Genomic DNA, 24,785 nt, shown 5'->3' with positions numbered 1-24,785 from the left:
AGGCAGCTGGCATTATGAAGAGGCAGTCAGCAGCAAGGAACTTGCTTTGCCCCATGCTACAATCATGGTAATAAGCTGGGAGCATCAAATGTGTGTGCTGCCCAGTTCCAATGGATCCGGCACAGGCAAGTCGTGATTTGTAATCCCTGCATCCAAAAAATGGGGCAGACGAATTGTTAGCCTATTCGGTCTTTGAAAGAAAGACCCGCATTTATACAGTGCCTTTAATGACTTCAGGATGGTCCAAAGTGTTGTACAATCAATGAAGTACATTTGAAATGTAATTACTGCTGTAATATAGAAAACAAAACAGCTGATTTGCACGCAGCAAGATCTTGCTAACAGCAATGAGATAAGTTACCAGATAATCTGTTTTAATGGTATTGGTTGAGGGATGAATGTTGGCCAGGATACTGGGCAGAAATCCCCTGCACTTCTTCAAAAGACTGCCACAGTACCTTTTCCATCAACCTCAGAAGGAAGATTTAATATCTTCATCTGAGAGATGGTACCTCTGATAGTGCAGCACTCCCTCAGTACTGAAGGGACAACATGGATTGCGCACTCTGGAATGGAACTTGAACCCACAGTCTTCTGACTAAGCAGCAATAGTGCTCCAAAGTGAGCAATGGCTGATACCTAGATAGAGCGTGCAAGTAGAGGGAAACCGTAAGATTCCACAAAAGGATGTAGTTCACTGGGTTAAGTAGCCTCCAACATATGTTTGCACTTGTCATTTTACTTAGTTGTATAGAGGTTCCTCATAACCTGTAGCTTTTAATATCCAAAAGTAAACAACTATCTTAGAGATACAGCATGGTTAAGAGATTTCCTATTTGGATATCTGAGATATTTTATTGCTTTTAAGATAACTTGAGGTTCTTCGCTCTATCCCTCAACCCTACACCTATTCTTGATTCTTCATCTCTACTCTCATCCAACATACTTTAACCCAAACCTCAGAGGAGAACCTATACTTCACCATTAGGTGTGCATCCCTGATTTTCAGCACTTCACTATTGGCAACCATGTCTTCAACTGCCTAGGTCCTAAGCTCTGTAACTCCCCCCAACACCTCTCCATCTCCTTCTCCTCCATTAAGATGTTTCTTAAAATCTACCTCGTCAACCAAATTTTGATCCCAATATCACCTTGCGTAGCTCAGTGTAAAATTTTGTGATTACGCTCCTGTGACGCACTGTAGGATATTCTAGTACATAAATACTATATAAATACAAATTATTGTTGTTTCTGTATTTCAGTTCTTTAAAAAAAAAAAGGCACATTCACACATTCTTAGCTTTCCATAATCTTAAACTAGCACTTTCCACTTTCTTTTCAAAAACCAGAGCTTCTTTCTTCCTAGTGCACAATTGACTCAAATGCAATCGATGCATAGCTTCATATTTAAAATGGCAGACTTCAACAAAAGAAATCCTAATATTATTCCCTTCCAGAAAGCTTTTGGAACAAGCCCACTAGCCAAACTACCATTGCCCATTAACACATTACTTCAACCAGTCAGCCACTGAATGCTTTCAGAATTACCCAGCCTGTTATCATATTCCTTCATTCCATTTTCTGTCAGCTACCTATACAATCTAATCTTAAATGTTGACATAATTGCAGCCTGAATAACTAGCCCTGGAATTGAATTCAACACCATCGCAATTCTGTGTAAAGAAGTTTCCCCTGCCCTCTTATCTAAATCTCTTAAATTTAATCTTGCATCCAAGGCCCCTTATTTTTAGATATTTAAGTTTTTATATTGGAGTTCAATAAATTTGATATTCATATTTAGATTGAATTTGCCATCCTCAAATTCATAGCTAAATCAATGCTATCTATAATATTTCTACATGCAATCTATTGGCACCAATCACTGAGCACATCGCCCCACCCTATCTGCAAGATGGATTAAGTTCATCATTCGGCTTCCCCAGTTGTTCAGTGTGTCTAAAATGAGATCAGGATGGTCGTAGGTTGAGTTCCTACTTTGAGCTCATCGTTATCATTAACAGCACTATAAGCATTCTTGGGCTATGGACGGTAGCTGAAAAGCAGCCTGGGCCAGCACGCCTGATGGCTACCCAGCAGCCCAAGCCCTCCGTAGTCTCACCCCTTCCGACCTCTAACCTTCTCCTCCAGCCCTCAGATTTCTGCACTCGTCCAATTCTGGCCCCTCATCCACCCCGATTTCCTTTGCTCTGGAATTTATTCCCTAAATCTCTCTTCTCTCATTCTCTCTCCTCCTTTAAGATGTTCCTTAAAATCTACCTGAACCAATATCTCCTTATGTGGTTCAGTGTCAAATTTCATCCGATAACTCTTCTGTGAAGCATCTTGGAACATTTTGCTATATTAAATGCTCTATAAGAACAAGGGTGACCGCAACAACTACCGTGGAATCTCCCTGCTCAGCATAGTGGGGAAAGTCTTCACTCGAGTCGTTTCAAACAGGCTCCAGATGTTGGCGCAGTGTGCCTACCCTGAGGCAGAGTGTGGCTTTCGAGCAGAGAGATCCACCATTGACATGCTGTTCTCCCTTCGCCAGCTGCAGGAGAAATGCCGCAAACAACAGTTGCCCCTCTACGTTGCTTTCATTGATCTCACCAAAGCCTTTGACCTCATCAGCAGACGTGGTCTCTTCAGACTACTAGCAAAGATCGGATGTCCACCAAAGCTACTAAGTATCATCACCTTATTCCATGACAATATGAAAAGGCACAATTCAGCATAGTGGCACCTCATCAGACCCCTTTCATATCCTGAGTGCTGTGAAACAGGGCTGTGTTCTCGCACTGACACTATTTGGGATCTTCTTCTCCCTGCTGCTCTCACATGCATTCAAGTCTTCAGAAGAAGGAATTTTCCTTCACACAAAATCAGATGGCAGGTTGTTCAACCTTGCCCGTCTAAGAGCGAAGACCAAAGTACGGAAGGTCCTCATCAGGGAACTCCTCCTTGCTGACGATGCTGCATTAACATCCCACACAGAAGAGTGTCTACAGAGACTCATCGACAGGATTGCAGCTGCCTGCAATGAATTTGGCCCAACCATCCGCCTCAAGAAAATGAACATCATGGGACAGGACATCAGAAATGCTCCATCCATCAATATTGGCGACCATGCTCTGGAAGTGGTTCAAGAGTTCACCTACCTAGGCTCAACTATCACCAGTAACCTGTCGCTCGATGCAGAAATCAACAAGCGCATGGGAAAGGCGTCCACTGCTTTGTCCAGACTAGCCAAGAGAGTGTGGGAAAATAGCACACGGACATGGAATACAAAAGTCCGAGTGTATCAAGTCTGTGTCCTTAGTACCTTGCTCTACGGCAGCGAGGCCTGGACGACGTATGTCAGCCAAGAGCGATGTCTCAATTCATTCCACCTTCGCTGACTCCGGAGAATCCTTGGCATCAGGTGGCAGGACCTTATCTTCAACGCAGAAGTCCTCGAGGCGGCCAACATCCCCAGCATATACACCCTACTGAGCCAGCGGCGCTTGAGATGGCTTGGCCATGTTAGCCGCATGGAAGATGGCAGGATCCCCAAAGACACATTGTACAGCGAGCTCGTCACTGGTATCAGACCCACCGACCTTCCATGTCTCTGCTTTAAAGACGCCTGCAAACGCGACATGAAGTCCTGTGACATCGAACACAAGTCGTGGGAGTCAGTTGCCAGTGATCGCCAGAGCTGGTGGACAGCCATAAAGGCGGGGCTAAAGAGTGGCGAGTCGAAGAGACTTAGCAGTTGGAAGGAAAAAAGACAGAAGCGCAAGGGGAGAGCCAACTGTGTAACAGCCCCGACAACCAATTTTATCTGCAGCACCTGTGGAAGAGCCTGTCACTCTAGAATTGGCCTTTATAGCTACTCCAGGCACTGCTTCACAAACCACTGACCACCTCCAGGCGCTTACCCATTGTTGCTCGAGACAAGGAGACCAAAGAAGAAAGATAAATGCAAACGGTTGTTGTCTAGACAGGAGAAGTGGATGATTACACTAGAATATAAAAACCATGGGTGCAGTTCCCTGCTCCTTGTCCAATAAAAACACCAGCATTATTTGTCCACGATCTTGGTTTTAATTTAAAACAAGCAGCAAGGAGATCACTTTACTCAGCCCACAGGTGAAGGGTTACGCTAATAAAACTGATACTGAAGTGACTGCTAATAGCGAAGTAGCTAGAGTCCTCTCGATCAACTGTTTAAAAACAAAAAAAAAAATTTAGCTCCATTAAGCTTTGAAGCAGTCATGAAAAGGAGCAGTCTTCAAATTTCAAATCAACAGATTGAAATCATTTACGCTACATGTGAGATTATGAATAATGGATACCTGGAACTAATTAGCAGGCTATAATCTCACTGGAGAAGGGTCAAACAATGTTAAAAAAAAGAGAAACATCTGAAAGTGGAGATGAAATTGGAGCCTAATAATCACTCCCAGCTATGAATCACTGCTTTTTCTTTCGCTAAGTATATATGGACAATTTACTCCCTAGTGCTCAGCTAGGGGTAGCCTTTGCTCTCAAAACTGTGCTTATAGCATACACTAAACAGAACCAGGTGGCTCGTGGATATCTCACACAAAGGTCTCTGACCCTCTTTTATCCCATCGGTAAAGCTCATTTGACACTAGTTTGGATGAAGGTAATAAAAATCCCCACTTTTACTTCTGCCAGTTTAAAAAGATCAAGAATGAAAAGTTTTAGGTGCTGATGTTCGGGAAGCACAGCCCAAGAATTTAGTTCTGGGCGGGTTTAAGGCAGGTGAAATCAATAGAGGATTGGGCGGGGTATGAAATGAATTGCCAATTCGTTATCGATCGGTTTGCTCAAACATCCAAAACCAATTTCACCACCATAGAAACAAGTCATAGATTTTTTTTCAGAAATAATCTTTTGGGATACAGTACATGAGTATTTTGAGACGCAAGATGGTAAGTGCTTGGGAGGAACAGGTGGCTTTTGATCTATGGTTCCCAAAGGTTTCCACTGCTGGGGGGTTTTCTCACCTCATATCTGGATCTGTTCTAGACTAATTGATAGAGACTCATTGTGAGGATTTGGTCGACAACTGTCAAAGTATCAAGTGGCTACCAGGATGTTAGAAGGCAAGCTAGGTAGATTTGGTCTTTTATTACCTAGCAATCCCTGCATTATTAAATCAGTTGTGATTTAAAATCACCCAAAACATCGATGGTAACAAGTGCCAGATATCAACTTACCAATTGTTGTACATTAAGCTGCAAGCAGATTTATGACAGGTTACAGTAATGTTTTTGGGTTCATTTCTACCTTTATTCCAGATTTTCTGCTTTAGATTACCCTTGTAGGCAAGTTCAATTGAGCTGAAGAGTTTCACTAGTCTTAATAGCTAGGAAAACTTTCAATTACATGTCCAAGCTAAATTAACAAGCTACTTTAGCAACTGGAATTACCCTATGTCTGCACAGTCTTTCTCCAGACTACAAAAAGTAGCAAACTATCACATCACACTAAATTAGTTTATTTTGTCCATGACAGAACTATCTTAAAGTGTCCCGTTTTTGACGACGCCAAGCAAATTTATTGAACAATAGCATAAGCAAGCGAATAAATAGCATTATTTCTACTACAAGTAGATTACTATCCAGCTTCTTGACAGAAAACAGATCTACTATTCTTTTAAATTAATAGTTTGTTCTTTATTTTTCACTGCCATGAAGGAAAATTGGCCTGCCATAACTCAAAGATTGCAAAATGGATTCTCTCCAATTTGAGAAGTTCAATCCACTTTAGCACCCCTGAAACAGCTAACAGGGCTCATACACCTTCAATTAAAAAGAGCGCACTACCAGCCATACACTCAATAGAACTAATCACACACAGCTTTGTTTAGGTTTGAATTTTGTGACTTGGTTCCTTTCCTAACCAAGGAATCTTTGGAGACAACTAGCAAAGCAAGAAAGCAATTGAAGTAATTTGGGAAAGGACAGGGTTTCTGATGGCACTTTTTTCCCCCATTTCTTGTGTACTATGTTTGGGCTTAAAAAGTACAAGAATATTTAATTTTTTAATCACAATTACCTTGGGAATGAATTATTTTTGGGGTGTAAGCTCATGTATCTTTGCCATAGTTCTCATCTATTTTTGAAATAGAAAACAGTAATTCTAGCTATAATATTTCTTAACTATATAGAAGAACATGATTCTGTTCAATAAAAGCCTTCTACTCAATTTTTGACATTAATTATGACACTAAACTATGGAGCTTGACTGCAGTAGGTTTGCCCTTGGGTTGTACTGCATGCTGTTTTTGGATTAGATTGTCTGGTTTTGCCTGCGTTGCCTGGATTTTTAAAAAATCAAATTCACAAGTCCGCCACCAAAATACTAATTTTTGAAAGATGAATCTCTCATCCTTAATCGTTTATTTATTTTTAGTTGTGGGTAATCAGCGAGTCGAAGCAAATAAATATCACAATTGTAATCATGATTGCTCTTCTTGTTCCATTTTTATCAATTTGCAAAAGATAGCAACTTAGTGGTGGAACTTTTAAAATGTTTAGGTCAAATGAAAGTGATGTGCAACGCAACACAAAAGAAACTGCAAAATTCTGAGAGAAAGATAAAAGAGAAAAAAGGAAAAAGGGCACAAAAACAAAAGAAAAACATTAAAAGGAAAAAAGAACAAAAAAGGGAGAGAGAAAAGGAGGGAAAAAAAGAGCAGAAATTTTTTTTTAAAACAAACAAGGGAAAGATAGCGATAGAGAACAAGAGAAAAGGCAAGCACAAAACTGGCGAATAACCATAATTGGCCATAAGTAGGTCTAATTGGTTAAAACAATGTCCAATTGCCAGGATAAGTGACCAGAACAAAAGGTCCTTCAGCCAGGCCCAAAACATATCGACAGATCAACAGTTTATAATGCATACACATTTCAGTTTTCAAAATAAACCTCCAAATTCCTATCCCAATTCCTCCCACACCAACACATGTAAATAATTGGCCGTGAGTGAGCTGAAAGCTTCTGCTGAACTTTGGGCTTTCATTCGAAGACATTAATTGATAGAGTTTTTGGTAAACAAGCATTTATTACCAATGATGGTTTTATTCAGCCATGACTGATTAAGAGGTTGTAGAAATGCATGCGTCATTGGGAAGTGACATATTTTAACCAACATAATTGTCCTTTTCAAAGCCTAAAGCTGCCCATGACTTATTTAATTAGAGCCAGCTTTTAGAATGCTTAACACTTCATGCTTCACACACCAGTGAAGGAAATGTAGTAAATCCCTGAGGTGTTGTTGGCTGCTCCATCATCATGATTCACTATACATGTGAATGAGCGGAACAAAATCATTCAGCTGAAATACTCTGTCAGTCAACAAAAAAATAAAGCACCATTGAACAAATGAAAGGGAGAGAGAGAAGGAAGCCCAAGAAAACCCACTTAAATAATGATTAAGTGCCCAATAATAAACAGCAGTAATATATTTCATTTGATGACCATTTAATACACTCAATTATAGCACTTCCTGACAACTGATTAAGATGCCATTGTCACTGGCAATTGATATCCACTCTCCCATCACTCTTGAGATGAGAAGTCCCACCTCCCGTAGGATTATAGACACAAAAGCAGCAACATTTTACGCTTAGTTTTTTTTTAAATCAAGTTTTTGGCTGTCGATTTATTTTGATGTTCTTAAAAATGTATTTTCTGGTTAAAATAATTTTGTCTTACCATTTTCACTCACTCACCTGAAAAGAAAGGAATCCCCTACCCAACTCATACACTATTTTCTAATCTGCTGTCTTCCCCCATCTGCTTTAGGTCCCATGTACCATTCCCAAGCCAAGCATGTACAGAATGAACTCACTTCCAAGCCTGCCAATACTGCTAGGATGTACAGGCTGGCAGAGTGATGCAATTCATCCCAGACTTTCCTTGTTTATCTACAAGTAGCTTGTGTTGGCACAGATTGGGAGTCAGTCACATGAGGAATTGTGGCTGTTCCAATAAATTGATGTCCCATGTACCATCCTTAGAATACAGTTTTTTTTTAAAAAAAGGTTTCTTTTTAGTGGGTTTTCTCCAATGTCAAACTTCTACAATAGCTGATGGTAGGAATTCCATCACAGAGCTGAAATGGACATGCTCAAACATAGCTTCCAACCTACAAAGAAAAGAACTTGCGTTCCTATAGTAGCTTTTACTTCCATAGGATGACACAAAACTTCACAGCCAATCAACTACTTTTTTGAGACGTAGTTCACTGCTGCAAGGTAGAAAAATGTGACAGGCAATTTGTGCACAGCGTGGCCCCACAAACAGCAATAAATAAATAAATAATGACGTGGGAGGAATGGTATATATTGGCCAGGACACCAGGGAAAACTTCCCTGTACTTTTTCAACTAGTACAATAAGATCTCTTGCATCCACTTGAAAGGGCAGACAGAGCCTTTGTTTAACAACGCATCCAAAAGACAGGACTTCCATTAGTGCAACACGCTCTCAGTACTGCACTGGCGTGTCAGCCTCGATTTTTGTGATCAAGCCCTGGAGTGGGCTTGAACTTGGACCTTTATGATTTAGAGGCGAGAGTGCTATCAACTGACACACAACTGACATTTGAAGGGGAGAAAATTGCAGGACTGGGAGGAAAGGAAGGGGGCCGAACCATACATCTCTTTCAAAGATCCAGCATGGGCACGATGAATTGAATAGCCTTCTTCGATGTGGCAAGATTCTACAGATCTATGCAGTAAATTCAGTTTCAGTGCAGTCTGATCAATAATTGAATTAAATCCAATTATCTCAACAATGCATTGAGCCAAGGAAACAGTTGAGTTAGATACCAGGAGATACTTCTTCACGCACACGGACCTCTGAACTAGGTTGCCAGAAGATGCGGCTCACCGGGGAGCTGGACAGGTGCACAGGAACAGAAGTAGGCTATTCAGCCACTCAAACCTTTTTCTCCATTCAATGAGATCATGGCTGTTCTGTATCTTAACTTCATCACCTGCCTTGGCTCCATATCCCTTACTACCTTGTCGAGCAAAAATCTATTGATCTCTGATTTATTATTAATTAAGCTAGCATCTACTGCATTTTGAGGGTGAGAGTTACACACTTCTACCACTCTTTGCATGAAGAAATGTTTTCAACTCTGTCCTGAATGGCCTGGCAGTGATTTTAAGCTCATGTCCCTTTGTTCTAGACTCCCCTACTAGTAAGGGAAGTTTCTATCTACCTGAACAATTCCTTTCAAAATCCTAAGCCTCAACCAAATCATCCCATAACCTTCTATATTCCAGGGAATGCAAGCATAGTTTATGTAGTTCTTATAATTTAACCCTTGGAGCCCTGGTAACATTTTGGTGAATCTGTGCTGCACTTCATCCAACATCTGTATGTCCTTTCTAAGGTGCGGTGCCAACAACTGTGTGCAGTACTCCAGATGTGGTCAAACGAGGGCTTTGCATTGCTGTAGAAAAACTTCTAACCCTCTAGTTATAAAGGCTAACATTCCATTCGCCCTTTTGATTATTTTTTGAACCTGACTCCTACGTTAGTGATCTACATCCATGGACCCCCAGACATCTGAGGGACTCCACTATTCCCAGCTTTTCACCATTTCTCCCAGCGTTCCTGAGAATGGCAGGTGTCTCTATTCAGAGAAGGTAGGTGGGGCCAGCAATAACTTGTGTCAACAGTTACTGCAGCCTCATGGAGCTTGCCGGATTGCCTTTGGAGAGGGATTGCCAAAGGTTTTCTCTCTAAAATGGCCTAAGGGTATTTTCCACCACTGTTTTTTTATCTTTTCCTTCTCCCAGGCGATTGTGTGACCGAGGAAGGGAAATGGCACAACCTGTTTTGGTCTTTTTCCGTTCATTTTCGTATGTGGTCCCACTTAACACAGCCTCGTAAATGTAGGGCAGCAGCACATCTGCAAAATTAGCATCAGTAGACAAAACACTGCAACAGTAGGTTTTAAAATAACAGTGGCAATCACAACTATTCTACTGTTAACAGTAAATACACGTCAGATATATCTCAAGCCAGGAGCTCTACAGGCTCCATATGGACATTTGATACTGTCTGAGGGGGTCTAAGTGTCGGGAGGAATACAAAACCAAAAAAGAAATCACGATCGCATTGCCGCCTGGACCAGTTTTTAATCATGCTTCTTCGATGTCAGATTCCACTTGTACGCTGCGGACATCCAGCTCTACTTTATCGCCTCTCGTCTGTTCCACCTCCTCTTATTTGTCACATTGTCCAACATTCACAATTGGATGAGCAAAAATTTCCTCCAATTAAATATTGGGAAGACTGAAGCCATTGTCTTCAGTCCCCACTATTAACTCTGTTTCCCAGTCACCGATTCCATCTCTCTCCCTTGGTCACTGTCTGAGGTTGAACCATACTGTTCGCAACCTCTGTGTCCTATTTGATCCCGAGCTGAGTTTCCAACCCCATAACGTCTCCATCATCTAGACCACCTAATTCCACCTCTAACATCGCCCAGCTCCGACAGTATCTCAGCTCAGCTGCTGATGAAACAATCATCCATGCCTCTGTTACCTCCAGATTCAACTACTTCAAAGCTCTCCTGGTCAGCCTCCCACCTTCCGTAAACTTGAGCTCATCCAAATGCTACCCATATGCTAACTCACACTAAGTCCTGTTCACCCATCACCTCTGTGCTTGCTAACCTATATTGGCTCCTGACCCAGCAATGCCTCTCTTCTAAAATTCTCATCCTTGCATTCAAATCCCTCTTCCCTATGGCCTAACACTTCCTAACACTGTAACCTTCACCAACCCTACAACACTCCGAGTTGTCTATGCTCCTCCAATTTTGGCCTCTTGCAAATCCCTATTTTCCATCACTCCATCTTTGGCCGCCATGCCTTCAGCTGTTCAGGCCCCATTTTCTGGAATTCCCTCCCTAAACCCTCTCCACTTCTCTATGCCTTGAAGTTGCTCCTTAAACCTACCTCTTTGATCAAGCTTTTGGTCACCTGCCCTGATATCTCCTTATATGGTTCATTGTCATATTTTGTCTGATAATGCTTGTGGAGCTGCTTGAGACATTATCCCTCCCCTTTATCTATTATCTCCCCAGCCCCCAGATAATACATCAGAGTAAAGACGAGTTGAAATGAGTTTGGTCCACTGCGCGGCTGTTTGAGGAATTGTGCCCTAATGGTTTTAAGGCAGCTGCAAGACGTTTCCAGATTTCACTGCAATTAAAAGGAAATAATTCGCCTGTGAAGCACCTTGGGATGTTTTACTAGATTGATGGATATAAATGCACTGTGTTGTTGAAAATTCTCAGGTCAGAGAAAGATGGCTTAAGGTTTTGAGTGAGAGCCTCCATCAGAACACCCAGGTTCTGATAGACAAACACACCCAAAATAATCAGCTATCTAGATACCGACTGACGGGCTAAACATTCACTGTGCACTATTTTTAAAATTCTGATCCCCAGCGTTTGCAGATTCCCATTTTAATTCCACAGGAGCCAACTATATTGCATTCTTCACTCACCCTCTAGGGGGCACTGGTCATCAAGGAAATGTCCTCCTTTCAGATCTCCAGTCAAAAGATCCTGCAAAGGAGAGAGAGAGAGAGAGAGAGAGAAGTTATTACAGACAAGGAACAGATGTGGTTGAACAGGAAGGAATCTCAGTCGATGAGTCATTAACACAAAGGATAAGCACTTCCCTGCACAAAGAACCTCAGATAAAAGCAGCAACAGGTTCCATTAACTACCCCGCTACCCAAAAAATCAAAATGCTTCAAAACAATCCCACTGGTGAGGAGCAATTGGTTCAAAGGATTCACTTAACCTCTATTTTTATTTTAAAAAGGAATAGTCTACAAGTGCAGGTGGGTAATTTTACTGACAGTATGATTTTGAGCACTTCAGATCTTCATGTAGTATTATACACAGCAGATGGGAGCCGTTCAGCTCATCACACCTGTTTTGTCCCTCAGAGTTACCCACTTAGTCTTAGTCTCTTGTTCTTTTCCCAATATCCTTTCAATTATTTTTCTTTGTTTATTCAGTTCCCTTTTATAAACTGTTCCAATTCCTCCACTGTTTCTGGTCAAGCGTTCCACAGTCTAACAACTTGCCACATAATAAAATTCTCCTATCCGCTCCCTTCATTCATTTGGTGATGATCTTTAATTCATTTCCTCTAGTTACCAACTCACTGTCCAGTGGAATAAGTTTTTCCCCATTTTACCATTTGAAAGCCTCCCATGATTTTGCACACTTCTATCTGACTTCCCCGTAACCTTTTTGTTCTAATGCAAGAACCTTCAATTTCTCCAGAGTCGCCCCATCGCTAAAGCATCTTCTCTTAATAAATCTAATCTGTACCTTCTCCACAACCAGGACGTGCTTCCTAAATTAAGGCAACCAACCCTGGATACCATATTCATTAAGTGCCGTGACCAATGATTTGTATAGGTTTAACATTACCATTTTGTTTTTGGACCCCATGACCCCATTTATAAATCCTTTTGTTTTATAAATACAGATTTATCAATATGTCCCCCCACTTTTAAAGATTTGTGCATCTGAAGCTCCAAGTCTGTCTGGGAGCCTACTCCAATTTTGGCCTCTTCTGCATCCCTGACTTCCTTGGCCCCCACCATTGGTGACCACACCTTCAGCTACCTTGGTTTAACACACACACACACACTCAAAAATAGGGAAATTACACAACAGTGCCGGAAATGGTGATAGAATTATATCCAGATCATAGAGCAGAAAGACGAGGAGAAACATTACCTGGTGATGGCAAAACAGGATTTCAGCACAACCGATGGCTCAGATTGTTGAGAAAATTCCTGTCAGCAAATTACATAGAACGTACAGCACCGAAACAGGCCCTTTGGCTCAACCGATCTCTGCCCGATGATATGCTCCATTCGGGCCTCCTCCCACCCCATCAGCATATCCATCTATTCCTTGCTTCCCCTTAAATGTATCTGTAAAAATTTACAAGGATGGAATAAGCAAGTTCACCTCCTCAAACACCATTTTCATATTTGAAGTAGTTTCCAAGTCAACTACAGCTCAAAACTCTGGTCCTCTCCTTACTCTGGAATTTGCACCTGTAACTCATTCAGTCAATTATTCTTGCCTGCGGAGCTAAAACTACCCAGTGAAATCTGAGAAACTCCATAATCTCCCTTTCTGACCTCTAATGCGACTCACCGTTTCTGACAAGTGCCAGTGGCTTGTTTCAAATCAACCTCAGTAAATATCCAGAAATTTTTTCTCCCCCCTACCCTTATCCTTCCAAAGCAGACTCCACTTCTCTCAGGCACCTTCTCTTCCATTAGCACCTCTGCACCATCGTGAATCATCAGTGACATGCCTGCAAATCTTTAAGTCTCCCAGACAGAGGGAGGTGCACAGACAGTTTTCAAATCTTCTGGGAAGCAGCTGTCGTTAATCAGGAATACTAGCAGGAGATGCAACACCCAAACACACCATACCCAGCTTCCTTCTTTCTTACTTCTCTCCCTTTGTGAATAAAAGGGAACTGACAGAGAGAGAGAGAGAAAAAAAAGTGTGTTTGGGCTCACTGGGTTGTTGCAAACTAATAGCCAAATCCCACACCTTTGTCAGCACATCATGTTACCAACACTTGTGTGAAATAAAGGGCAAGATCAAAATAAAATCAAAAGCGTTGAGAAATAAAAAGGCCAGCTCCAATTTACAGTGCTTTGTTGCTGCTATAATCAGATTTAGTTAGAAATTGGCATTTAATTAGAAAAGGTCATGATTTTTTTTTTAAAAAGATCTGAATTTGACACTTGATAAGTTTAGGTCTGGTAATTGGATAATAGGATTCGTGGAATTCTTAGGAATATTATAGGGCTGATTGGAGAATGAAGACTGGATAAATATTTCGCCTCCCATTGTTTGCTCACAGTGGTCAATCGTAAAGATGCTGCAGATTATTCAAAAGGAGAGTGAAACACTAGGGACTGCTCTTCATACTTGCACAGGACGGAAAAGCCAGTTCTGAAAAGGCTCTCCACAGAATCTGGCTGGGTTTTCATGTGAATGGTACAAGCTTTCCTTTAGTTTTTAAACATTTTCACTACTATGAAACAGATCCCACAGGGCATAAAACACAACAATAATGTCTAATGAATAAATAACCCAAATTTCGCAGCATGGTCAGACCGATAGGGGCAAGGGCACAGTACATCGCTTAACTGGAAAGAAATCAACACCAACGATGTACAAACCTACATTTATCATAGAATTGTACAGCACAGGAGGAGGCCATTCAGCCTATCATGCCAATGCTGGCTCTTTGCAAGAGCTATCCAATTAGTCCCACTTCCCTGATCTTCACACATAATCCTATCATTTCTTCCCTTCAAGTTATTATCCAATTTTATTTTGGAAGTTACTGTTGAATCTGCTTCCACCACCCTTGCAGGCAGTGCATTCCAGATCATTGTTAAACTCCAGAAAGCTTGTTATGGAAAGGATAATGCTGGAGCCTACCTTTATTCAGATTTATTGTACAGAGTAAAAGGATTACAAACATGTAGCTCCTCACTCAAAACCTAGTCTCCTTAAGTGTCTGCTTGTAAGTGCAGAACTAAGACCCCAATTAACAACCTCCACCTGCATATAATCAAACCACTGATACTCAATTAAGAGATTAACAGATTCACTTATTTCTTTTAGAATATCACGGATTAATATGCTCAAACATTTCAAAATAAATTCCATATTGGGTACAAAGTATTACAGTGCGAGATGCCCCTCCTCTAGCGCCTCTAACAATTTCTTTGTGGAACAGATAGCTGATGACATTCATCTAGCCATTTAAGTTTGGAGATTTCCTTTCTCTCCAGCATTTATTTCAATCCAGCAAGATCAATATGTAGTCTTTTCTCACTAATACTTTCTATAGTGTACATTGACCCACAAAGAACAATTATCCACATACATTCAATGGGTATCCTATCTTCAGTATGTCCCTTGTTCCGAATTTCACACAAAATATTTGACAAATAGAACCCATATACACTTCCTCCACAAGACCCAGTGTTTCCACGGCTAGAGTGCTTTTAATGACCTGTTTTATTTTCTTAGCCTCCCAAGCTAAAGGACAACATTTCCCATTTTCACCCATCAGAAATATTATGAAACCAGCTGCACTCGAAAATCAATCAGCAAGTTTAGCATGTGAAGCATCACGAAAAATCATGAGCTTCATGTTTTTTGGGTCACCAAAGGACGGGCACTTCAGTACACATTTCTCCATATCAAGGGTCAGGAACGTGTCTGTACACGGATACCAGTGGTTGTGGTAAAGATTTTGGAGGTCCGTGGTAATTTTAAATGTCTTGCTCCAAGCTTTTAAACAGTGAAAGTAATTACAAAGGATGGGGGAATCGGGCTAGTTCCTTCAGCCAGCCAAAGTTTCGTATCCAGCCCGCCAATCAAAAATATGAATGGTTTGTCGACTCGCGGACCTCTGTCCAATTGGACCGCGGGGGAGGCGGGGCTCACTGGGAAGACTGGAGCCATTAATCAGCTGCTCCCTGGCTATGTGTGAACAGATAGGATAGCGCACAGAAACAAATTATAAAACTGGAAAGGGAAGACTTCTTTGTGCTAGTGCAAGCTTTTTCCTTTTGGCAGACTTTCTGAGCTCTCCAAATTCCCTGATTTCTCTGAGTGCAGGGAAGTCGCCAAGTGGCAGAGTTCCCACTCCTGATGCATGAGGGGTTGCGGGTGTGGGGGGGTGGGTAGAGAGAGAGACACAGACACAGACTGAGTAAGGAGAGAGGAAGAGTGGGGGGAGGAGAGGGACGGAAGGATGGGGGCGGGGGGGGGAAAGGAGAGAGGAAGGGGGGGACGGCGAGGAAGGGGGGGACGGCGAGGAAGGGGGGGACGGCGAGGAAGGGGGGGACGGCGAGGAAGGGGGGGACGGCGAGGAAGAGAGAAAGGGGGGGGACGGCGAGGAAGAGAGAAAGGGGGGGGACGGCGAGGAAGAGAGGAAGGGGGGGCGAGGAAGAGAGAAAGGGGGGGACGGCGAGGAAGAGAGGGCAAGGACGGGGGGGGGGGGGCGAGGAAGAGAGGACGGTGGGGGGGGGGCGAGGAAGAGAGGACGGTGGGGGGGGGGCGAGGAAGAGAGGACGGTGGGGGGGGGGCGAGGAAGAGAGGACGGTGGGGGGGGGGGCGAGGAAGAGAGGACGGTGGGGGGGGGGGGGAGGAAGAGAGGACGGTGGGGGGGGGGGGAGGAAGAGAGGACGGTGGGGGGGGGGGGCGAGGAAGAGAGGACGGTGGGGGGGGGGGCGAGGAAGAGAGGACGGTGGGGGGGGGGGCGAGGAAGAGAGGACGGGGGGGGGGGGGGCGAGGAAGAGAGGACGGTGGGGGGGGGGGGGCGAGGAAGAGAGGACGGTGGGGGGAGGGGGCGAGGAAGAGAGGACGGTGGGGGGGGGGGGGCGAGGAAGAGAGGACGGTGGGGGGGGGGGGCGAGGAAGAGAGGACGGTGGGGGGGGGGCGAGGAAGAGAGGACGGTGGGGGGGGGGGGGCGAGGAAGAGAGGACGGTGGGGGGGGGGGCGAGGAAGAGAGGACGGTGGGGGGGGGGGCGAGGAAGAGAGGACGGTGGTGGGGGGGGCGAGGAAGAGAGGACGGTGGGGGGGGGGCGAGGAAGAGAGGACGGTGGGGGGGGGGGCGAGGAAGAGAGGACGGTGGGGGGGGGGGCGAGGAAGAGAGGACGGTGGGGGGGGGGGCGAGGAAGAGAGGACGGTGGGGGGGGGGGGCGAGGAAGAGAGGACGGTGGGGGGTAGAGGAAGAGAGGACGGTGGGGGGTAGAGGAAGAGAGGACAGGGGGGGTAGAGGAAGAGAGGACAGGGGGGGTGAGAGGAGGGCGTGGAGAGGGACAGAGAGAGAGGGGGAAGAAGGCAGAGCGAGGGTAGCTGGAAGAGCGGGACACGGGGGTGGGGGGGGGTGGATAGAAGAGAGGAAGGGGGACACAGAGGAGACAGTGAGAGAGACACAAAGGAAAAAAAATCAAGATCACCCCTGACATATAGGCATCTATCCGAATTCTCTACATTGCTCAAGTGTGCAGCCAGACATTGACTACTTGAGCAAGCAAAAGCAATGCCAGGTATCTCACTAAATAGGGAGAAATGTGTTTTAAATCGGACTGTGTTTTGATGGCAGTTGGTTGGCTATACAATTTATATACAAATTAATTGCTCCCATGTCCATGGCTGAGTCAATAATGTTGTCAAGTGTCTGTGGTGCAATGCGTCTGTGCCAATCCCTGCTCCATATTTAGCTTTTTTAATGTTTTATTTGCCCTTAAAACATTCTCAACATTCAGATGTTTCATCATCGTGTTTAACTCCAGCATATCAAAACTAGCATCAGGCTGAGTCTGAGAGCAAAACCAGTTTAATTAACCCACCAGGCTTCGCAATTGCTCACTCTGCATTTTAGATCTATAATTTTTCCGTGATGACCTAACATGATTAACCAGGATGAGTGTAGCACTCCCTGAACAGGATTGTTGATTTAAAGTTATTCCACACCTAGTCTGCTTAATATCTAAACTAATATAAGCCTGACTCCCAATCTTAAATTCTGCTCTAATCTTAACATATTTCTCAAAATCCACAGTACGACCCCATAAGAAATCATCAACGTGCATCATGAAGATGCCTAAAAGTTTGCCTTTATGATACTAATAAAACATTGCAGGATCTGCTTTTAGTTGAACACAATCAATTTTCAATAAAACAGATCATTGGCAAATTCCCCTCCATCATCAGTCAGAAACTTAGCTAGTGCCCCAAGTCCTGTCCCTATCCATTTCTCCATAATTTTGCCTATAATCACCCTTTTGTCCTTGCTATTTATTATTGTAGAAAGTCTAAATGTAGAATGAAATTTCTGTCTTTGTCTCAAATCTTTAAATCCATGGCAACTATCTCGTTAAAGTCACATGCCAATGGAAGGCTGACAATATGATGTGATGGTGTTCTCCAATACTTTTCACACTTTTCACTAATCTCTTCTATTATCCTCGTATGAGTACAATGAGATGGCCAAGGTTTTGAAGAAGTTTGAATTTGGGTTTGACTTTGGGATTAAAAGCTATCGTTGTTCATTTACAATTAACTTCCAACAAAGCGTCCTTTACACCCTTTCCTTTAGTTATCATAATTAATTAAAACTGACACAGCTTTTGTTTTCCAGGCCATATAAGTATTGATCCTGTAAGTTTTTTCCCCTCCTTGTGAAGACTGGGTTGATCTTCTCCATAGAAGGAGGCGATGATCACTTGTCTCAAGGTGAAGCTTCCCAATTTGTAATGAGGTGTAGAACCACCCAGATGTTAATATAAACTCAGTGGGGACTAGCATTCAATAAGCATGGCAAACTTTGCAAGGATCGCAAGGTATGATCACGGGCAAGCCTAGAAAGTGGTGCCATGGACTCCCATTAAATTGTAACCACTGGTATATTCTCCACTTAAACTTAAGAATAGCTGCCCAGGAAGGCTCAGTCACTGCCAGGTCTTCAGGTATGTACAATACTCGTGTATGAGCATGTGCACAGCTCCTCCAGCATGTACTCGATGGTGAGGTATTAAATGTAGCCATTTAAGATTAAAGTAATTGAAGGAATTCAGGAGTAACACCTTTACCCAGAGAGTGATTAGAATGTGGAGTTTATACCACAGGAAGTGGTTGTGGCAAATAGTGTAGATGCATTTAAGGGGAAGCTATATAAACAGGAGGGAGAAAAGAATAGAAGGATATGTTGATATGTTTAGATGAAAAGGGGTGGGTGGAGGCTCATATGGAACATAAACACTAGAACAGGCCAGTTGGGCCAAATGGCCTGTTTCTGTTCTCTGTGTAATGAATTCTAACAATCACACTTCCATCCTTTAGCAGGGCTTTAATCTCTGACGAGAAGGGTGAACAAATTGTCTGTGTAACTTTAAAGACAATCTGTTTTTTATCTCCGATTTGTAACATTTGATGCCATTAATACATCTCTAACACTCTGACTGGAAACATCAGGTTTTGTTAAGGGTATATAATAATGTCCTGACTGGGTAAACTGCAAATTCACTGACTTACCAAAAACAATTGTCTTATCATGCTCCATATCAAGGTTCATTTGTGCCTTTTTCATTGAAGGCTTACTCAACAGTAAAGATCTTTTATTAGAGACTACATCAGTACTGATAAAATGGTTTACTCCAGCTATTTTACATGGAATTACCACTCTTCAGTGACTTCAATGTGTTGTCATCACCAAACCTGAAGCTGGTAGCACTTTTATACTCCTTAACCTTGCATCGATCCTCACTACTAAGTGAATCCAAATAACATAGTAACCAATAAGTTCCACATACTGTCGACTTGCAAGCACCATCCAATACAGCACAGTTGAACGAATCCATAACTAACACATTCATCACAGGACTAAAACTCCTTATGACCAGTACAATTAATTCAGATTCTTCACTATCTTCCTCTTCTGCCTCAGAATTCTCTGCGTCGTGTGCTGTTTCGAGGACTCTGCCCCTCTGCTTAGGGCAGTTCTTTGCATAATGATACTTCAAGTCAGATCTGAAGTACCTATTAACTGTTCCTTGGGAATTCCTGGGATTCATTCGCCTATGATTGCTGTTCCAATTCTGGCTTCCACTGTAATAGACCTGCTAAAAGTGCTTCCATTCTCATTCCTCCTGTCTTTAACTCTTCTATAGTACTTATGCCTGCTTCCAGTAACTGGACCATTCGAAATCTAGTAAACATTGAGTCCTCCATTCTTTGTGTCACCAGAATGCCCTATTTGTTCTACCAAGGCTGCCGGAAATGATGGTTTCCCCAGGAATTTCTTTAAGGCAGCAGACATTTGATCCAACAGGGAGTCATTGTCCAAGAACTAAACCCCAGTTAAAACAGCCTGTCCATATGCGACACCCTAGCACAATATAGCAATTTAAATACTAGCACTGAACCAGGAATCTCCAAATTGAATTTCCACAATTTACTATACAGTCTGTTGAAGTCTATTATATATTCCTCCATTGGATAATGATCTGTTTTCCGAAATCTATCAAAGTCTGACCGTGCCTCATATGCATTCAATAGGTCATCTTTCTTGTAAATTTCATCCAAGAATTCTAACAGAAGATCCAACCCTTCATCAGTATCCAACTGACAAGCATCCAGTTCACAAAACACTTTACTTCTGATTTTACTTTTGTTAGCAAGTGACAACGCCAAGGCCATATGGTAGAAATGTAACCTGTATCCACTTCATTCCTCCATTGGTCATATGGTTCAGACTCAGAACATCAGAGGGTAATCACACCCTGACAATTTACACTTGCTTTCTGCCATATTTTCCACAATAGCCCATGAGATTTAATTTTCCATGTGAAAAAAATTCTTCGTTTCCAACCTTTAGCTTCAGGCAACCATCCTCTGCTACCATGTTAAACTCCAGGAGTTTGTTATGGAAGGATATTGGTGGAACCTATCTTTACTCAGTGTCACATTTATTGTACAGAGTAAAAGGATTACGAACATGTAGCTCCTCACTCAAAACCCTCCACTAGTCTTTAAGTGTCTGCTTATAAGTGCTGAAGTAAGACCCCAATTAACACCCTCCACCTGCATAGAATCAAAGAACTGATATACAATTAACAGATTAACAGTCATAACATTTGTATGACATCTTTCATTTCCTCAAGATATTCCACAGTAACTTATAGCCAAAGTACTTTGAAGCATAGTCACTGATCTGTAGACAAAGGTAGAAGACAGCAATTATATAACCATTGTATAATTCGTTTTTTTGGTAGCATTGGACTAAGGAATAATTGTTGGCTGAGACCAACTCCCCTACTCTTCTTCAAAATAGTGCCATGGGATATTTTACATCCACCTGACAGGACAGAAAGGGCCTCAATTTAGTGGCTCATCCAAAAGATGGCACCTCCAGCAATACAGCACTCCCTCAGTACTGGAGTGCCAGCCTGGATTAAATGCACAAGTCCTTGGAGCAGGGCTTGAACCCACAACCTTAAGATTCAGAGGGGGCTGAACCAAGCTGATAGGCGATATTGAATTAGCAGCCAGTTCTACATTGCTCCACTGAAGCCAATGGAAACATTACAGGAGTGATGCAAAGCAGGCTGCTAATGCGCTATTAGCATCACAAAATTACCATCCATGTTTCTGCACGTCTTTCATACGTGCAATTCAACATTGTGAAACCACCGTGCTGGAGATATCACTCTCCCTCAAGCGGAGTAAAACAGACAGATGGTAAAAAGGCACAGGTGTTGAGATTTAGATTACGTCATTTTAAAGTTGGTCTTGATCAATGTTTCCTCTAAATTTTCTTTATTGTGTGCAGCCTGTTTATTTCAATGTGCAGCACCTTTATATTTCTTGCTGTGAGCAACCTGTGCAGTCACCTTTTCCATGGCTGCGCAGCCATGCCCATGCACAAGCATGTAAACTCACCTCACTTTAGCATTGCCTGACACCAGTAATCAGAGTCTGGAATATAGCATTGAAATTAGGAGATTATAATCTCATACACAAATCAAGCTTCCAAAAACTGGGTTTAGGTTATATTCGGGAAAGCTTCCTTGTAATGAAGCTTTGATGGTTTTGAAAATGACCTCTCTGATTTATTTAATACAGACACAAAATCAAAAATCAGAAGAGAGAACCAGTTGACTGTTCCCAAGATCTGTAGAGTTACTGCCAATCACCTTTCAACTCTACCATTTCCAGCCTTTCAAGTAGTGTCAGGTTACAGAGCAGCTGTCATCACGGAGGGGAAGAAAAAGGACCAGGTGACATCAGCCCAAAATCCGCAACAACTCCCATCGGCAGCAAACCTCCCCTTTTCATTCCCAAGGAGCCAGAAACACTACAGAGCTTTGTTTAGCACTTCCTGGCAGAAAGGCGACCTTTATGAGCTACTCACTTCAGTCAACAGGTCGTCAAGGGCATTGTACTGAGTGCACAGAGCTTCCCAAACAACACAACCTTTTGGGATAAAAATCAGTGGATGGGCAGGACTGCAAGAAGACAGGAAGCTATAGATCCAATAAACATGCCTTAAGATAAAAACATGGACTTTTTAAGCTGACCAGCAAGCTCCATTAACATCCTCTCTGTTTCAGTTCCAACAAACTGGCACATTCTCCATACATGTTTCCAGATGAAAGATTTCATTTTATTTAAACAAAAATGTGGCAAACTCAGAATTCAAGTTGAAACTTTCAGAATGGTGCTACAATATCCATGTGGAAGTATAAGTGAAGGCTTTTCAATTTCTTTATAACCAGCTAATGTGCAATTTGCTGATAAATTATTTTTGCTGGGGAAATAGAGTATGTTTTGTCAGTGAATTTAAACAAAAAAATTAAATTTTTAAGCACAGAATGTAAATATTACACTATTGGTACATTTATCAGGTAATGGAAAACTGATGTAGAATCAGTATCTTCTCTACCGCCCAGCCCTAGGGGCTTGCCTTTTTCCGATTCCACTCCTAGCCATCCAAATAAAGTTGCGTCTTCCCTAGCAAGATGTTCCCCTTTTGCCTGCACTCAGTCACCTCCAAAATCCTCTTTGGCCCTGGGGAGAACTTCTCTTCTGTGAAATAGTGTCACGGGATCTTTTACATTCACCTGAGATAACAGATGGGGCCTTAGTTTAACGTCTTATCAGAAAGACGGCACCTCTGATAGTGCTGTACTCCATCAGTACTGCACTGAAATGTCAGTCTATTTTGTGCTGAAATCACTGGAGTGAGGCTTGAACTCATAACCATGGCTGACACTTCTAATACTGTTACTAATGAGAGCTCCACCTTCCCATTACTTCCCTCAACTGTGCTGCCTTCAGACTGCTCATCTAGCATTAGGTTTCCCCCTGACTGAATATCAAGAAGGCTGAAGCAATTGTTTTTGGACCCTCACATCATCTAGCAACCCATTTCATTTCCCTCCCTAGTCACTCATTTAGGTTGAATCAAATGTGCAAATCTCCACATTTTATCCATTACAAAGAGCATTCATCTTCCAAATCTACAACAATCACCTGGCTCCACCCCTACCTTGCCCTCACCAATCCTGAAACCTTTATTCACAATTTTGTCACCTCTTCCATTGTTCATAAACCCTTAACTTGCTATATCACCAGGTTATCCATCTCCTCTTCCACACCAAGTCCCACTCACCCATCACTCCTCTCCTCACTGACCTTATTCAGCTCTATGTCCCAGCACAAAGAGCTTCAAATCCTCTCTCAGCTTCAAATGCCTCCGCGCTCTTGCTCTACCCTCTTTGAGCTACTTCCTCCAGCCGTGCATCTTCATAAGTCAGTCCTACTACTCTGGTCTTTTGTGATTTCACTCACCATTGGTGAAATGGCCCTCAGTTTCCTCAGCCTTACTCCTTAGAACTGCCTCTCAAAACCCAGCTCGATGTTTCAAGATCTCTGCACTCCTCCAATTCTGGCCTCCTGCGCACCCCCAATTTTCATCACTCTACCATTGACAGCCGTGCCTTTAGATTAGAGATACAGCACTGGGCTGATTCACCAGCCTAGGCCCCAAGCTGTGGAATTCCCTCCCTAAATCTCTCCTCCTCTCATTCCTCCTTTAAGATGCTCCTTAAAACCTACCTCTTTGACCAAGCAGTTGGTCGTCTGTCCTAATATTTCTTTAAGTGGCTCAGTGTCAAATTTTTGTTAGATAATGCCCCCACGAAGTGCCTTAGGATGTTTTACTATGTTAAAGATGCTATATAGTTGCAAGTTGTTGTTGATTAACAACTCAATAAACAAACATCCAATGGTATTCCGAGTTTACAGTGGGTGAAAGTTTAGAAGACGAGCAGTTGAGGAAAAGAGGAATCTAATTTATGCAATATTTACTTTATTCATGCAATTAACAAAAAATATGGATTCACTAATGAAATCATACATTAAAAAAATCTCTGGTAATTCAGAATGCAAGCACCTTAAAACATGAACCACAACATTTGATCAGCTGATGCTCCCTACAGTGAAAGGAAATTAAATAGCTCACAGCTTCAGGCAAACACAAAACAAAAAGGTCATTACAGACTTGAGAACATTTAATACTTTCAAAATCCTAAAACCGGTTTATAGTCTCGTCCAGTTTTCCGGAATGTTCTAGGTCATGATACAAATTCATTTTGTTGATTTTTTTTTTAAAAAGCTAGTTTATTGGCCAAGTTATTTTAGATCAAAGTTGCCTTTTTAAATCCAATATACAGAAGTTCTACTGAAGATCTGAATCCATTTTGACAAGTAATAAATCAGTTAGTCACATTACACAATCACGCTTCATCTTTTGACACATTCGCTATTTATTTATATACCTGAAGGAGTCATAAGTATGTACTCTGTCCGTCTCCTTTACTAAAAGCTTGGCCCTTGTGACTGCTCACAGATTTAAGATAATTGCTTTCAAAAGGGAATTGGATATACACTTGAAAAGGAAATAGTTGCATTGCTATGGGGGAAGATCACAGGAGAGTGGAACTAATTGGATAGCTCTTTCAAAGCATGATGGGCTGAATGGCCACTTTCTGTGCTGTATGATTGAGAGTTTTTGCAGTCTGCTCAAACTCCACTCACTGTACAAAACATCTTGGTTCATGCAGCAGAGCAAGAGCTGGGAAACTAAATGACAGGAGG

The 24,785-nt window shown here is 42.4% G+C and overlaps 1 protein-coding gene across 3 annotated transcripts in view; it reads right to left on the bottom strand.

The window, feature by feature from the left end:
• The window catches only part of nkd2b (NKD inhibitor of WNT signaling pathway 2b), a 242,074-nt gene that overhangs the window by 28,383 nt on the left and 188,906 nt on the right, over positions 1–24,785 (bottom strand). For all 3 annotated transcript variants that reach the window (XM_068055646.1, XM_068055647.1, XM_068055648.1), the window contains one exon: positions 11,552–11,612. In XM_068055646.1, coding sequence (XP_067911747.1) covers positions 11,552–11,612 — 61 coding nt within the window. The remainder of the gene's footprint in view (positions 1–11,551; positions 11,613–24,785) is intronic.

This window comes from Heterodontus francisci, chromosome 2 (assembly GCF_036365525.1).
Source record: "Heterodontus francisci isolate sHetFra1 chromosome 2, sHetFra1.hap1, whole genome shotgun sequence".
Lineage (NCBI taxonomy): Eukaryota > Metazoa > Chordata > Chondrichthyes > Heterodontiformes > Heterodontidae > Heterodontus > Heterodontus francisci.
The sequence above is the reverse complement of the archived record's forward strand: the minus strand, read 5'-3'. Positions and strand labels throughout refer to the sequence as shown.